At 43.5% G+C, this 17,760-nt stretch overlaps 1 protein-coding gene across 18 annotated transcripts in view; it reads right to left on the minus strand.

Moving 5' to 3' along the window:
• Positions 1–304: 304 nt before the first annotated feature.
• The window catches only part of cask (calcium/calmodulin dependent serine protein kinase), a 127,199-nt gene continuing 109,743 nt past the window's right edge, over positions 305–17,760 (minus strand). For 6 of the 18 annotated variants that reach the window (XM_023950886.1, XM_023950893.1, XM_023950892.1 and 3 more), the window contains 12 exons: positions 17,529–17,614; positions 16,211–16,279; positions 11,783–11,851; positions 11,118–11,153; positions 9,310–9,351; positions 7,412–7,608; positions 6,295–6,410; positions 3,658–3,738; positions 3,495–3,575; positions 3,220–3,422; positions 3,060–3,143; positions 305–1,288 (listed from right to left, as the gene is read on the minus strand). In XM_023950886.1, the coding sequence (XP_023806654.1) occupies positions 1,112–1,288; positions 3,060–3,143; positions 3,220–3,422; positions 3,495–3,575; positions 3,658–3,738; positions 6,295–6,410; positions 7,412–7,608; positions 9,310–9,351; positions 11,118–11,153; positions 11,783–11,851; positions 16,211–16,279; positions 17,529–17,614 (1,241 nt within the window). In that variant the 3' untranslated portion in view covers positions 305–1,111. Of the gene's footprint in view, positions 1,289–1,314; positions 1,689–3,059; positions 3,144–3,219; positions 3,423–3,494; positions 3,576–3,657; positions 3,739–6,294; positions 6,411–7,411; positions 7,609–9,309; positions 9,352–11,117; positions 11,154–11,782; positions 11,852–16,210; positions 16,280–17,528; positions 17,615–17,760 lie in introns of those variants that run through there. The other 12 variants (XM_023950899.1, XM_023950896.1, XM_023950897.1 and 9 more) reach the window with 7 other exon arrangements.

Raw genomic sequence — 17,760 nt, forward strand, 5'->3', positions numbered from 1 at the left:
AGTAAGAATGGTTACTCTGACCAACAGAATGGAACAGCTGATTATTTCTCTTTAGAAATCTATGGGATTTTGGCTTCTTGCAGCCAGCAGGTTCTTCCTGTTTAAAACACTGGGGGGAGGGGTCAGTTCACTTCTCATATACAGTCAGTGGTTTACATTAAAGCTGACCTCTGAGTTTCATTTTATTTTCATTTTGTGAAATGTTGTTGACCTGGAAAAAACACATTTTTGAGAACTGAAAGACCTCTGGACACCACATTTCTAAAATGCTTCAGTTAGATGAAGATCCTTTCCTTTAATTAACCAAAAAAGAAGAAAAAAAATCAAGACTTTATTAGAATGTTTCCTTACAAACACATCGGACACACATCCTTCTGTTCTTCCTATAAATCAGGTTTAGAAACGTCACTCAGACTGGAGGGATGTGCATAGGCGTTGAGTCAAGGTCCAGATCCATCACTGTTAGTTAGTTTGTGTCTTCCAAACGGCAGGAATGTTTGCTTTTTTGTTTGTTTCTTTTTTTCCTGTCATGTCACAGAGGGACACGGGGAACACCGACTCCACATGCATGACGACCTCATTCAAACCTCTAAAACACGGAGGGCTTCATTTAGGAGAAACAGTCCGTGGGAGGGGGGAGGACACAAACAGGAGCGATGGGAGGAAAGCAGCTCCGCACAGAACCAACAGAGGGGCGGCGAGGAGCCGACCACCTCGCCCACCAATGGGAGGCGTCGGCCGGGTGCTTGTGTGCTTTTTCCTCGGTTAGCTACAGCAATGACAGGGAGGGGGCACGGTACTGCCTCTTTAAAACCAACTGATGAAAAATGTCACCTCCTAGCTAGAACAGACAGGACAACAATCACGGTTTGTTTTCTCGGTTTTCCTTTTATCTTTTTTTTTTTTTTTTTTTTACAAGATCTCAACCGGGTCGGGCCAGTTCTGAGCTGGGTCTGAGCGGGACGTGTGCTCGGAGTTCTGGAGGGCTTCACGGAGGATCTTCAATCTCATGATTCTTTTTTTTGCTGGGAGAATGACCAGAGTTTTGTCTCAGTGCTGCTGCAGGAGGAAAGCTGGAGGCGCAGAGACCTGGAGCAGGAGGTGGAGGAGGTCAGTAGACCCAGGACACGGGGACCCACTGGCTGGTGGTGCTCACCGCGTCCATGGCCTCCTCCAGGTGTCTGATGGTCTCGTCGATCTCGTTGTTGATGATGGTCATGTCAAAGCAGTGAGCGTAGGTCTTCTGCAGGATCTCAGACTCCTTCTGCAGCCGCTGCAGTGACTCGTCCTGAGGAGGAGGAGCCAAAGAGAAGGTGAGAGAAACATCACCACAACATGTGGCTTTTACGCAGAGGAGGAGGAGGAGGCTGAGGGGGAACCAGAGGAGGCGCTACCTGCTATAACAGTACCAGGAGCCTATGGGCTTTATGAACGGAACTGTGTGACGGATTTCTGCTTAAACAGAAGACCGCTGAGTTACTTCTGCATATCGATTTCCCAAAAAACAGAAAACAAGTCTGTGTTTGAATTGATTTAGGTTTTTTCTCCTTGTGTATGTTAGTCACCAGAAGTGACTGAGCGGTCTTCAATCAAACGAGGAAGTAACGTGTGCATAAAGCCCATGGAGGTCCAGGACAGGATCTTAGTTCTGTTTTACTTACGGGCAGCGTTCGACACCACCGGGGCGTCTGAGAGGAGAGCCGAAGAAAAACAAAGACATGCAGCGTGCATAAATGAAGTGACAGAGACCGAAGTCATCAACATGCACGGAAAGTCATGGAGGAGCACTGACAACATGACATGGGACAAAAACAGAGACAATGGGTTTTAAAAACCCAAAATAAGAAACAATAACTTATGAGAATATAACAGGAATCATCAGAGCTCTGCTCAGACTGTATTTCTTTTTATTTTATCTTGTCCAAACAGCTGAGACAGCAGATCAGAGCTGAAGGCCTCTTGTGTTGGACAGATTTTACCGTTACAATAGGGGTTTATGGATCTTCAGACAAACAGAGTGTATTTTGTATAAACCCCTTTTGTGTTTGAGGCTAAGCTTTATTTCTAATGATTATATTAATATGCATTCCTTGTTGGACCGGACTGAAGAACGGAACAGAACAGAATACAGAGAGAGAGAGAGAGTGGGATGGTAGAGATAGGGGGTTAAGATGGGGGAGGCAGACGGGGTGCGGTCACGTGACATATAGTCCGCTTTTTGTGAGAAAAGCGGACTATGTGTTACGTAATGCGGCGCATCGCTTTTTGTGAGAAAAGCGATCCATATTGAAAAAAAAAACAAGAATTAAGGACTAAAACCTGGTTAATATGTATTGCTTTTGTAAGTGACCATGGTATAAGCGGGTTAATGGCCTTCGAAGTGTGCGTTTATTACTTTTTAACGCACGCCGTCCGACGCAAAGCGAAGTGCGTTAAAAAGTAATAAACGCACACTTCGAAGGCCATTTATCCTTACTTAACCTCTGCACACAGACAGGGGTATCAAAAATGCCAATATTTGTGCAAAAGTGAATAAGCTGGTGGGTTGAATGAAAGTGTGCTCACTCTGATCATCTTTTGATCTATTTTCAAAGCGTTTTAGACAAAATCCAAAAAATTAATAGCTGTATGAACATTGACTATGAAATTGCCTAAATTGGATTTGCGATCATAAATTTGCCTAATGGAAACGCAACAATTTGATCAAAAAATGCTCTCCCACTAACTTACAGCCCCTCACACCCCAACCTGGGGCTACCCAGCTGTCCAGTTTAGATCCAGATTCCAGCTCAGACCAGGAAAACAAACACGTTCATGGCAGAGAGTTTGTTTCTTTTTTGTCACAAACATGATCTTTTTCCTTCGTCTGCTCATGATTTACAACAATTTGAATCAAAAAATACTCAGAAATACAATTTGGAGTTAAATTTTCTTTCTCCACCTCCATCGTCAGAAAGAAGCCACAACATGTTAAAAACACCAAAAACAATCTTTTCAGCAGAGTGAGTCTTTAATTAAAGTATTAAGGTGTTGAGCATGTGACCCCACTGTATTCTTACCTCGCTGATGCCTGGTGTGATGGTGGGGGCTGCAATAAAAACCACATAGGGGGCAAACTCTGCTGTCCGCAGGACCTTCAGGGCCTGGTGGGTAAAGTACGGTCAGGATCGACGTTTCATTAGCATCCTCCCGGTAACCCCCCCCTGCCCCCCCACAGACCTGGGGCTCCACATCCAGGATGGCAACCAGCCCCTGCTGGTTAATCTTCCTGATGGTCTCCAGCCGCGTCCCGTACATGGCGTCTTCATGGCTGCCGTACTCCAGGTACTCGTTGTTGCTGATGTCCAGCATCATCTGGTCGTGGGAAACAAAGTAGTAGTTCTTCCCGTTCTCCTCGTCTTTCTTTGGAAGTCTGGTGGTGTCTGGGAGCGGAGACGAGAGAGTTAAGGCCGGGGCCGCCAGGCGGGGTGAGCACGCTCGGATGTGCGTCTTACGTGGAATGGGGTACGCAAATCTGTCGGGGTGTTTGGTGATGAGCGTGTTCTTGATGTGTCTTCTGCCCACTCCATGAGCGCCTGAACACAGATACACACACACACAGGTCACGGACCCACAAACCCCTCCGGGTCCCTGCGGGTCTCACTCGGCAGCACTCACCCAACAGAACCAGAGTTTTCCTCTTGAAGGCGGGAAGCTTCACCACCTCCTCGTATGTCACCAGATCTAATTGATCAAAAACTGCGGGGAAAAACAAGCAAACCGCCGTCAGAGGGAAAGAAAAGACAGAGAATCACCTACAATAGAAACTATGAGACTGAAGGTGAGAGGATTTAATGAGGGCCGGCTTCCTGCCGTCAGACCTTCTACCCTGTTTACCATCACAGATGGGAATGAGGATCTTTCTAGAACTCTGTTCTGTTATTTCACTGATAAACATGGAGATTAGACTGCAGTTTGCAGTCAGCTGGTCTCCAATGCAATAAAATCTGCTTATTTATGAAAAAAAAATGTGTTACAAGGAAAACAATTCTAAAATCTGATAAAGTTTGCTCCCCTAATCTCTCCTCTCTTCTCTTATCATTTGCAGCTGCTTTTCTCATCTACCGATTATTTAGAGGTTGGGAGTTTTCCTGAGAGGTCAGGGGGGTCAGCCTGTTGTAGGCACTGCAGAAGGTCTGTGAAAGAGGAGCTCGAGCAGACGGGGATACACAACACCTGAACCCTTCTGGCTTCTTCTGCTTCACACTGACTGTAAATGAGAACTGGAGCTTTTTTGACAAACATGTTCTTTGTAATCCTCTTTTTTTAAATGATATTTATTCTGTAGAGCAAGCTATTCAAGTTATAAACTGACCAATCAGATGGCGCGAATAAAGTATGTGGTCTCACGTTCAACGTTCAAAGCGTTTGAGCGACATATTCTCTTGAGTCCGCTTTTAAAATGGTGATTGGTTGCCATAGAAACGAGGACTCAGCCTGAACGTGATTAATCACTGCTCGGTGATGATTTCTCGCTCCAACATGGCGGTGTCCATCCCTAAAAAATGGTGACTGAATTGCCTTCATTTGGTGACGTCACACTCAGTCCAGTTCTTAGATACAGTCAATGGACCAGACTCACTAGCATGACAGGCTGCAGTGAAGCACAAAACCATTTTGGCCTCTCTAATGAACTCTCTATGTCGGCAAAACTGTACGAGAAACAGAAAAAAAATAACCAAACCACAGAAAGGAGAAGGTAGAATGATCTCAAACTGGTTTCCAGACAGTAAACATGTAGAATCAGTTCAGATCACAACGTTTCAGGCACTCAGACTGATCCATGAGGCTTCACTCTTTTGTTCCCACTTCCTGTTGTTGCACAGGAACAGGAAGCAGCGTGAAACTGCAGGTCTCATCCACACACACACAGGCACTGGTTGTTACTTACATGCACAGAGGCCGTTCAGCAGGGGGAGCAAGAGAGATGGGGGGGGGGGGGGGGGGGGGGGCAATAACATTGTTTGGTTACAACAGCACAATTTCAGAGACGGCAACAAACAGCAGCTGTGTGGCTTTGGAGGCAGACAACATGATGCTGTTGTTGTGGTGGTGGGGATAAGGGGTGTCACCAACACCACCTATCAGACAAAACTCAGGGCGGCAAGCCACACAAATATTTATTTCCTGGGAATTTGACCCTCCTAACCAAACAGAACCACAGCAACATTGAAGCGTGGTGTGTGCCCTACCTGCTGGCAACTTGTGTTTCCCAAAGTCCAGATCAGTCAGATTATCCTGAACAAACAGGCCTGTTTCGGCTTCAGTCAAAAAATAAAACCAATTTGAAGTAATTTGGTAATTTGATTAAAAAATTCCAAGGAAATAACGGGAAAACCTACAGATATTAATTGGGATAAAAATGTTTGTCACATAAATGATTTGGTTTTAACCGATGAATGGTTCTTCATCTGCTGCTGAGAAACCTTCTGCATTACACGCAAACAGTTCCACTGTCAGATGACAGCTGGCTGTCCTCCACTTTAGAAAAAAGCCGCAACAATCGACAAAATATTTATCTTGGTTGGTTTCTATGCAGCAGCACCAAAGGGTGTATTCTCCACCAATGTCCTGTTCGACCTTTCCACCATTCTGCTATTGAAGTTTGTGGTCTGCAGAACAAACCCTGGAGGAGGACAGAACCTTTCCTTCACGTCGATGAGGCTCGCAGACGGGCCTTTCAACCAAGCCTGCTTTCAATCAAAGCATGCAGAGCTTTACAGACAGATGAATGACTTCTATTAAGCTTACAGCACACAGCGAAAGCTGAATTTCCTAAATTACAGTGAAGGAAATACATTTTCGATGTCTTGCTGATTTTGAAGGTTTTCCCCCCTTAAGAAGAAATTGACAGTCAGTAATTTGCCTCCTCTCCTCTATTGGAGAAGAAAATGTTACTTTTATTAGCGGGCAAACCTTCAAAATCAGTAATGATGCGGCTTGAAGTCCAGAAGCTTCTCTGACAGCTTTTGTTTCTGTGGTTAACAGTGACCGTCTCTTCAAAAACACAGATAATGTCATAGAATTAGGTCTGAGAAGCCGCCATGAGCTGACTCCATCCACGAGGGCTGCCGCTCTGCTCTGGTTTCTGCTTCACATGCAAACCTTCCTGTCAGTCCTGGCTGAGGCGCTGGGACTCATGCTCCGCCCACACAGACACACACATGCTTATGCCTGCTCACACACGTGAAGCGTTGGAACACGCGACTGCAGCCTGTGCAGCGTGTTCTCTGAACCTGCAGGTGAAGCGCGTACCTGCATTGTGCTTTGCCAAATACTTGTCCTTGTACTGCTTCTTCTTCTTGCCAAACCAGGTGCAGCTGGCTTGCTGCTCCTGCTTGGTCTTCTCCATGGCCATGCAGGCCACTCGCCTGTCAAACACACAACACAAACACGTTCAGCTGCTTTTTCTCACACTCAACCTTTGAGATCTTATCCATGTTCTAAGTTTACCTCCTGCGATTTGGGCGTTTTTCAGTTTTCACCATTTTGAAACTTTAAAATCATAACAGCTTTTCCAGATGTGACGATTTCCGCTTTTAACATCAAATCAGGAGCTGCATAATACGCGCATACTCCGCCCCTGTCTTGACGCCAAGCGAATTCGCTGCTGGATGCTTGTAGAAAAACGTGTTCATAGACCTGACGCTCCCGCTGCGTGTGGGAGGAGCAAACCGTTTAGCCTCATGGCTACATGAGAGCATTGACTGTATTTCTCATGTTTAATGTAGACACTCATGATGTTGGGAGATCAGGTTTATTTATTTTGATGAGTTCTACAAAAGCGACAGTAATCACGCCTCCACGTCTGAGCTGTTCATCAGATCATTCAGAGACTCTCCCGGTACGGTGAGCTTCGCCATCCACTGCATCTACTGCTGAACGAAGGCGCTTTCTGTCTCTCTGTGACCCAGTTTATTGACTCGCTGTCTCGCATTAGTCAAAGAAGGAAATAATTAAAAAAAAGAACAAAATAAGAGGATCTTTTTATCATTGTCTTGTTGCAATTAAGAAAAATATCAAAGTTCAGGAGGAGAATGCTCAGCTTCTCCTGTTGGTTTTGGATCCACCCGCTGATCATGCCATCAATATGTCACGGGCCAAAGTCAAATTCCTTAATGGCTGATGCCACATATCTTCTTCCTCAAAGTTCGGTGCGCCTGAATCAAGCTGCTGCCATACCGCTGTGCCGCACTCGAGGCTCGTGGATTAGTCTGAGGGCCTGAAACGTTATGATCTGAACTGATTTGACATGTTTACTGTCTGGACAAACATCTTAGAGTCAGTGCGGCCGTGTAGACGTTTCTTTGTTGATGCTTGTTACATGTTTGTTTTTCTCTCCACCAACCCTCTGTGCGTTTGCTCCACCCACCATTCTTGCAGCTCTGGCGACGGGATGAGGCCCGCCGTGCCGTTCTTGGTGTTTTCCAGCTTTCCCTGCCACCAGTTGTGGTCGTCCTTGGAGATGATCTGGATGATGTCCCCCACGCGAAAACGAACGCCCGCCTCCTTGCAGGGGATGAGTTCATCCTTGGAGGGGTCATACTCGAACTGGGCTCTCACGTAGATCTGTGTTGACAAAGAAAACTGGAACTGAGACGGCAGTAGAGGGCGTCTAAAACAGTGTTTTTCAACAGGTGTGTCGAGGGAAATGACCGATTTTTACTGATCTAAAAACATTTCCCATCTCCAGGATCTCCGCTCTGTGTTCATTTAAACAGGTCCTCTTAAAACACTGAGTAGTTAGAAATATGAAAGATCATAAAATACTTTTTTCTTTGGGTTTATTTGTTTCTGTTAAAAATACTTTGATAAGAATGACAGTACTGTGATTTAGCTGCAGCTTCAGCTCTTTTTGGAAAAGTCCCGCCCCTTTAACTGTCTCCACCAATCATTCTTGGACGCCTAATCATACGTCATCAGTCTGACCAATCACAAGTGGTTAAAGTCTTCACTTCCTTGCTCTGAGTTAGCTGATAAAGTCTCTCAGTTCCAACAAAATACAAGCTAAAGCTCGTCTTTAGCAGTGTAGCTTTCCACAGAATCCGGTGTCAGACCGTGAACAAGTGAACAAAACAATGAAGCTCAGATACGTGAGTCTGTCTGGCATCGGCGTCAGTTTTTGCACTACATCTCCCATAATTCATTGGGTCCAAGTGACAGCACATCTGAGCTACAATGAGTCTTCCCTGTTAAAGGTCTTGAAACCACAATGAATAAACACATCAAACAGTTTTTAAATCTTCTTGATGAAATCAGAGGTCAACAGTTTAGTTCTCCTTCAAGGTTTGTGTTTATTAACAGCCAAAAATCCCAAAGTTTGGTCCAAGTCATCTTTCTAACTCAAACACTTTTCTAATAAGGTCTGGATTGAAGGACAAATTCAGTTTCAGACTTCTAAAGTTAAGGTTGAATAGAAAAAATAACATTCAAGAATCAGGATTAATGTGAAGTGGCCAACAGACACATTTAAACTAAACTGAAACAATTTATTCACCTAAAAAGAAATAAAAGATTTTTGTTAAAGTTTTTAAAGACTTCATCTTTGTTTAAGACAAGAGAAAAACTAATAAAACTTCCAAAGCAACACTTTTTGTGTAGCTACAGTAAACATAAATATAATGCTAGTCTTTTTGTGTAAAGTTTATCAAACATATTGTGATCATACAATTGTTTACTGTTGCTTTTACACAGACATTTGAAAAGTAAAATATTTCTAAAAAAAATCCCTATTTTGAAGTATATAATTGGTTTTTGGTAAGGTTACATAAAATTGCATATTAATAAACTGGAGGGAAAAAAACATCAGGGTAAAATTTCATATAATTTAGTTTAAAATCATTACTGAAAAACTATCTCAACTTTGAGAAAAAACATCTGCAACTTCCAGCTTTTTCTGCCTCAAATATTACAACAAAAGCCTGTGAGATCATGGAGGGACTGGACATCAATACAGACTATAGACTTTCTCCTTCTTTTAAAAATATTTTTGGATGCTTGTGTGGTTGGTGGGATTTTTGACGAGGAAAAAGTGTATCTTGGCTCAATAAAGTTGAAAAACACTGTCCTAGAAGATGTGATTTTTTTTGAGCGGGGGGCTACTTGTTTCTGGTTTACTGATCTGCAGTGAGATCGACCCAAACACAGACAGGGTACAGGTTCTATCAACAATAACAGGTAATAACAGCACAGGTATTGTTGTGCAGGTTTGGAGGTAAGTCACTATTCTCAGGGGGGAATGGTGTGGGGTGGGGGTGGGGGCATTCTTACCTTAACTGACATTTTGTCCTTGATTGGAGTTCTGGATACAATCTAGGATGTAAAAGCATCATACACATCATGCAGCAGAACGACGGTCTAATGTCTGAACTGCAGCGTGGCGGGGTGGAGGGGTTTACAAGGATTTCAGTGATTCAAGTCTGCTGCCCCCTGCTGGCCATGTCTATAACTCCTTATTTAAAATTGAATGAGATGCAATTACCAAGTGGAGGATGTTGGGAGGGGTGGCATGAGGGGGTTGGAAATACTATACACTGACATTAATTTAGTTTCCTTACATGCATCAACTTCTGAAACTAGACTGTAAATATTTTACTGCAGATCAGTTAGAAGATTACCAATGCCTGTGCTGTTATTACTTGACATGGGAGGAAAGAAATTTGGATGAGGTGCAGGTTCATTACATGTGATCTGTTGTTATAATGTTAATTAAACAAAGGAAGGAATAGCAGGGTATAAAATTGGATATTTTTCATGAAATATAAAGAGAGATGGATCTAGCTTAAAAGTAAGCTTTTATTATTTTAGACATATAAAAGAGACTGATAATCATAAGAACGTCACAAGAAATCTAACATTAGGACTGAATTTTGCTGATGATCAATGGGTCGTCTTCGTGGTTGTGCTGCTGCTATAACTGCTGTCATCCTGACATGTTTCCCCCTAAACCAATCCAACATTTTCTTTAGAAAAAGAACAGTTTGGATTTGGACGTTTGGCTGCTACACAAATGTCTGAAGCTATGGCAGAATTACCTCACCACACCCTAGCCCAGGGGTGTCAAAGTCCAGGCCTCCAGGGCCAGCGTCCTGCATGTTTTCCAACCATCCTACCATTGAAGCTCCGTATTGGCTAAACACAGCTGATCCAGGTAGTTAACAGCAGATTAAGCAGGGTTTTCTGGAAAACTAGCAGGAGGCCGGCCCTCGAGGCCTGGATTTGGGGACCTCTGTCCTAACAGGATATATAGTGTGGGACCATCCAGTGCCCTGGACTTTAAAGCATTTGGACACATGAAAACTATTAATGAATCCACTGTGTTCTGATGATGAAAACTTGGATGATTAAAAAAAAAATCCATTTTAAAACATAATTTTTCAATGAAAAATTGGTAAAACACAATGCATTGTGGTCTATATTTGTAAATCTAGTGAGTGGATGCAATGGTTTTGCGCACTGGGAGGAGTCCTGGAACTCACAGAACCTGATGCTCTTTGCACATTAAGCAGCTAAGAAAGCCTGTGTAAAACTACGGCCAGGACAGTTTTTCAATGTACTAGCTTCACTTCCATTTTTTCTAACAATCTCTACATACCAGTACTGGAAATTAAGCTCAAATCCTTTGCATAAAAACAACCTTTTCTGCATATATTTGTTGAGTTTTGTTAAGCATGGAAGAGGGTAGGATGAAGGGAGGGATGCGTCTTTCCCACTGACTGTATATGATAACTGGACTGAATGGGTGGAATGTCACCCAAAGAAAATGGAGATGGTCTGTTTACAGTATTTGATCAAAAATAATCGTGGTTAGAAAACTCAATTTTCAACAAGTGAATGTGAGATAAAGAAGTTTCAAACAGCACAATTTTTAAAGGCTCAGATATCAATATTGAATTCAATGCTTTTAAAAAGTTTTAAGACCCGTGTGAACCCTGTTTGATTCTCTATAGAAGTCTCTGGGATTTTGGCTTTTGGAGCCAGGGGGTCGGAATACCAGCGGGGGAGGGGGGCCTCAGTCCAGTTCCCATTTAAAGTCAGTGGTGGACAGAATGACAGAGAGAGTCATTGAAGTAGATTACCTGTCGACCATGGGGCTGGATGGTGGAAGGCAGGTCCTGTGGAGTGATCATTTTTTTTCAGAAAGACAGAATCCGTCAGATACAGACATTAAAAGGCAGACTGACACAGAGGACACACAGAGGACATGCATGCTCAATGGTCTGCATCTCCTGACAGAAGTGAGGAGGACGATAGAGGAGAAACAATCAACTCTTCCTAGTGAGAAGCAAACAAGCAGGCAGAGAGCAGTCCAGGCAGCTGCAGAGACTAGACTGCAGCGTCTGCAGGGAGCCCGAATGAGGAAACAGCAATCTGCAGAGCCGGAGAGGTCGGACCTTTCAGGGCCCAGTTCTACAGCCAGCAGCGAGACGCAGCATGCAGCAGGCTCTCTGTAGCACACCAATTTGTTAACTTAGATATCGAACTCGAGGGTGTGTGTCTCAAATAGAGGACTAGGGGGGTCAAGACTTGGAAGCAACATCAGGACCCGGCTGGAGCTTCTCCTCCTGAGAGCGACTCAGAGTGAGACACGAACAGAAGCGAGGACGTTTACAGATGTATGTGGAGGACGCGCGGGGCGCCATGGATGACACGCAACGGAGGGGTTGGTGGCGGTGGGGGGTACAGGTGGGAGTGGGGGTTTCATAGTTAGTGGGAGGGGGGGGCTCTAAAGATGGGTCCTTACCAAGATAGAACTGTTAATGCTGGAATGGCCATTGGCAGGGGACTGCCTGGATGTGGTGGGGGACTCTTTCTGAAATAAGACACACAAGTCAGCAACACACACACACACACTAGGCAGCAGGTAAGAGTTTATAAGAGGAGCGCCATTGTGCCAACGTCATGAAATGCTTCAAGAAGAGGCCTCGGACTTGCAGGGCCTTATGTCACCACAAGGAGGCACCAGACAGATGAGCAGCACAGACCATGAGGTCCGGATGGTGGGAATGGAGGAGTTTAACAGACAAATGGACTAAAGAGAAAAGTTGTTTCAAAGTCTAAACTTGTTCCAGCATTAAGCAACTTTATTTATTTTTTAAAGCATTTTTAGCTTCCATCATTGTCATCCAGCTTCTGTTGTCTTGAATTCTCAATTTCCTTAGGCCCCTCCCACGCCACCAGGAGAGGAAGATGACCTTCCAGCTTTTAAGATTCAAATATGGACAACGACAACACACATGATCAAGAGGAAATTACTGATTTTTTTTAGACCCTTTGAATACAAACAGATTCAGAGAGAGAACATGTTTTCAGGCCAATTTGGGACCAAAACTGCTTTTCCTAATGAGGCAGAGAAAGTACTGAGACTTCACGCAGATTAAGATGCAGATCTTAATGTTCATGTTTACACAGCTGAGTGACAAATATCCTGTTTTCCTTTTTAAATGAATGCAGTGTGAAGGCAGCTCTGCTGGGTGTCTGGAGGCGGAAGCGTAAACCGCTTCCCATGAGTCTCTACTTCTAGCAGAGAACGAATCAAATGCTTGAAGCCTGATCTGTCCAGTTTTCTAAATGTATCTAGTTACAAAACAGATACTTTTATCTTCTTTCACAGATAGAAGCTGTGAAAATCCACATACAGACCCTTTTCAAAAAAGGAGATGTTATGAAAAAGGGTATTCATTTCCATAATTTCCTTCAAAAAATGCAACTTTCATAGAAAATTAGGGTCGACTGTTTAGTTGATTTCAAGTATTTGTTTATTTTTTCATAAAATAGGGTTCCAACTCATAAAACCCATGAAAGGATTTTAAAAAAAGCAGAAAACAGTCAAAAACTCACTATTTACTTCTGAGTTTAAACAAAAAGATAAAGACAGACATTATGATCACATCCAATCAATCAAAATAAATGATATATCCATCTTCAATAGTACAGACAGAGAGCATGTCCTGCTGGAAAATCTGCATCTCCATCCAGATCCTCAGCAGGAGGAATCCTGAAGTCCTCCAGAACATTCTGCTAGACTGTTGCAGTGATTTTGGATTGAAGAACGTAGAGTTTACCAACACCAGTGCTGGACATTGCAGCCCAAATCATGACTGACTGTGGAGATTTCATTCTGGATCTTCAGCAGTTTGGGTTCTGCTCCTCACCAACCTTCCTCCAAACCCTCGGACCTTGATTCCCAAATGAAAGGCACACTTTCTTTTCACCAGAACCAGGACCTTGGATCACCCTCCAACGGTCCAGTCCTTCTTTTCCTTGGTCGAGTTGAGACGTTTCCTCCGTTGGCCCTGGCTTAGAAGTGTCTGGACCCGAGAACCCGACAGTTGTAGCCCATCTCCTGAATGTGTCTGAATGTTGTGGTTTTTGAAGCTGTTCCTCCACCTCCTTCTACTCTTTCTGGATGTCTGCAGGTTCTGGAATCTTTTGATAATCCGCTGAAGCCCACAGTCGTGTCTTTTGCTGCCCTTTCTTCTCCTGCCACATTTCCTCCTTCCATTAGACTTTACTTTGATCTGCTTGGACACAGTCTGTGAACAGTCAGCCTCCTTAGCTTGGAACTATGGCGGCTTATGCAGACTATGGAGGGGATCAATGATGGTCTTCTGGCTTGTTGTCAAGTCTTCCCCATTATGAACCAAACTGAGACAATGTAATGTCATCTGGGGAATCTGTGCAGGTGCTTTGAGTTTAGTAGATAAGTTGGTGAAACTCAGTTGAAAACATTCATGTCCTGCAGAATTTAGGCAGATTTCTCATTAATTTTATACTTTGAAATCCTGTTTCTGTGGGTTTTATTTGATAGATCCTCAATTTACAGTGGCTTGCGAAAGTATTCGGCCCCCTTGAACTTTTTGACCATTTGCCACATTTCAGGCTGCAAACATAAAGATATAAAACTGTTTTTTGTTGTGAAGAATCAACAACAAGTGTCATGATCATGAAGTGGAACAAAATTTATTAGATAATTCAAACTTTTCTAACAAATAAAAAAAGTGAAAAATTATGTGTGCAAAATTAGTTTAAGTTAATACTTTGTAGTTCCCCTTTTCTGTGATTACAGCTGGAAGTTGTTTGGGGTTTGTCTCTATCAGTTTTGCACATGGAGAAACGGACATTTTAGCCCATTCCTCCTGAAAAACAGCTGGACCTCAGTGAGGTTGGATGGAGAGCATTTGTGAACAGCAGTTTCCAGTTCTTTCCACAGATTCTTGATTGGATTCAGGTCTGGACTTTGACTTGGCCACTCTAACACCTAGATATGTTTATTTGTGAACCGTTCCATTGTAGGTTTTGCTTTATTTTTTGGATCATTGTCTTGTTGGAGGACAAATCTCCGTCCCAGTCTCAGGTCTTTAGCAGACTCCGTCAGGTTTTCTTCCTGAATGGTCCTGTATTTGGCTCCATCCATCTTCCCATCAATTCTAACCATCCTCCCTGTCCCTGCTGAAGAAAAGTCGGCCCAAACCATGATGCTGCCACCACCATGTTTGACAGTGGGGATGGTGCGCTCAGGGCGATAAGCTTTGTTGCTTTTTACGCCAAACATCACGTTTTGTTTTTACCAAAAAGGTACATTTTGGTTTCATCTGACCAGAGCACCTTCTTCCACATGTTTGGTGTGTCCCCCAGGCGGCTTGTGACAAACTTTAAACAACACTTTTCATGGATATCTTTAAGAAATTGATTTCTTCTTGTCACTCTTCCATAAAGGCCAGATTTGTGCAGTAAACGACTGATTGTTGTCCTATGGAAAGGCTCTCCAACTTCAGCTGTAGATCTCTGCACTTCATCCAGAGTGATCATGGGCCTCTTGGCTGCATCTCTGATCAGTCTTCTTCTTGTTTGAGCCAAACGTTTAGACGGACGGCCGGGTCTTTGCAGATTTGCAGTGGTCTGATCCTCCTTCCATTTCAACATTATTGCTTACACAGTGCTCCTTGGGATGTTTAAAGCTTGAGAAATGAATCACCCCAATAGAACACAGGGGTTCCTGTCTGATATTCCCCATCAGTTACACAAGAACAGAGAAGGAAGAAACCAAACGCTCTCAGATTCACAAATGTCAAGATCAGTGAAGATGATGACTCAAACAGCCTACTGAGTTAACCTTCACTCATTACCATGACGACGCGCAGCAGATGAAATCCTTTATGTGACAGAAAACAGCTGTGCTGTCATGCTGCCATTTACCTGACTGATGACAGAGACGGCAGAGGCATGACAAACATCTTAATACACGCTACCATCCAGCCAGCCTCTAACTTTGACAGAGTCACTGACAGGTGATAACGTTTTAGGGAACTTTTGGAACACAGAAGTTACAAGAAGACATAAAACTCTCCCATGAATTTAGCCAGATAAGTGACCTAAGAAAACTGCTGGTGGGCACCAAACAAGCTGTTTGGTGCCATTCAGTCCATGAGGTCAAACCTGACATTCAGTGCGATGGATACCTGCTTTTGTTACTTAAAAGAAAGCAAGAAGCTTCCAGATTCTTTCAAATATGCTCTGGCTGTGGAACACATAAAAACCTCATGTTAAAAGGCGTTAAAATGTACGACCCGTCCTAACGAAGGAGATCCTTACAGAGCAGGTCAGGGTTGGTCCTGTCCATGCTTATAAACTAATTGTTATTATTATAATGATGTTTTCATTCATCATCATTAGGAAAAACTGTCTGGGACGTGTCATAAAAACAGCTGCCAGATCAGGACTCTCCTGACCCTTCACTTCTGGGGAGAGATTACAACCGCTGGGTCGAAGAGGACCCGTGTCGCTGCAAAGCCCTGTTAATGTGGCAGACTGCTATCCTGTCTTCTATATTTATGTGTGTGTGTGTGTGCAGGTGGTCTGTAAACAACTGCAGGGCGGGATCACACAGAGAGGCGTGGCCTATCAACGGAGGAGAAGAATGGGGATGAGGCAAGTTCTCGTATCTTTGTTGTGAAATTGGTGTGCTGAATATCACACCCAGCCACAGCCAAACCAAAACACACACCATGAACACAACAACATCCTAGGGTTACACACACTCGCCAAGTTAAAAGGCCAACAGTTAGTACCCAGATCAGAAGCTCGTCTTCAGCAGAAATGAGGAGGAAGAGCAGTAGGAGGAAGAGGAGGAGGAGGAGGAGGAGGAGGAGGAGGAGGAGGGGGGTGTTACCTCACATGAAGAGCCGTGCATTTGGTAACTTGGTACTATTTTGAACGTGATGCTGCCTCGCATCTCCCTCTGTGGAGAAACACACACAGTTTGTGGTCTTAGGCAACTCAAAAACAGCAACATAAACACAGAAACACTGTAGAAACAACGACACACACACACATATACAAGCACACAATACATTCGGAAAGACAAAGAAATGACATCTGAAATGAAGTTTTGAAGGTTGATACTGCAGTGAAGCCTTATGTATGTAAAGGTCTAACCAGTATGTGTCACAAGCAAACACTAAACTGTACAGCCTGATGTCAGGTGCTTTCAGATCATTGACTATATATGAGAACTGGACTGAGCGGCCCCTCCCCCAAGCATTTCATACCTGAAGTACCTGCTGGCTCCAAGAAACCAAAAACCCATAGATCTCTCTAAAGAAATAAACAGCTATCATTCTTTTGGTCAGAATAACCGCTCTTGCTCCTTTTATTTTTTAACAGGTTCTTGATAATCTTCATTTTGTTCATGATATTTTTTCTGTAGTTCAAGTTATTCAAGTTTATAAACCAATCAGATTCCTCAGTAAAAGTATGTGGTCTGACGTACAAAACGTCTGACAGTTTCTCCTGAGCCTGCTTTCAAGTAGTAGACGTGTGGACTTCCAACAAGCTCACTCCTTATTGACTCAAACCAACTGGGACCAATCACTTCTTCATACAGGCATCGTCTGGCTCCAACATGGCAGTGTCAAGCGTCGACACTCACTCAGTCGAGTTCTCATATGGTCAATGGGTCTCGGTTAAAGCGGGGAGTTGTTTTTTACAGTCTGGTCCTACCAGACGTTTCTTCCTATCTTTATAGAGCATTCAGCATGATCAGTTTAATCTGTTGGTCTTTACTAAAGGTCATTACTGAAATACAACAGGAACTGTTTGGTCTGGTCAGAATGATTTTGGCCTGACTGGACTATAAAAACCTTGAACTGAATGATATCATTGGTAGATTATTATTAACCCTTAATTTAACCAGGATATTCCTACTGAGATTAAAAACCTCTTTTGCAAGGGAGTCCTAAATGTAGTTTTTCTTCTGCTTTAGTGTTTTTCTTCAGTTAGTGCTTTGATTTGACATCGCTGTGAATTGGACAAACTCAAATGGAACTTTGATGCCTCCTTTTAAAAGGCTTATAGTCTAGATCCTCACAATTAGAACACACTAAAAACCAGAGAAGATCAGAGTAAGGAAAGTATTCTGCATGAAGATTCATGGGAAGATGTAGTGCTGATGGGGATCCATCTGTCTGTAAGGTCACAGGGGGACTCACCAGCATCTTCTGCAGCTGCTCCACAGTCTGGTTGAACACACTGATGCCGTTGATTTCCCTGATCTCATCTCCGACGTGCAGCGTTCCTGCAAAAACAAGAGAAGAGGTAGGGAAGACGGGGACGGTGGTGAAACCTCCAAACCATCTGTGCATTTCATCCGCCTTTGTTCCTAATTTTCCATCCACAGCAGAGAAAACAGCAGTCTGTATCTGAAGTGGCTTTTTAATTACC

Source organism: Oryzias latipes, chromosome 21 (assembly GCF_002234675.1).
Source record: "Oryzias latipes chromosome 21, ASM223467v1".
NCBI classification, from domain to species: Eukaryota; Metazoa; Chordata; class Actinopteri; order Beloniformes; family Adrianichthyidae; genus Oryzias; species Oryzias latipes.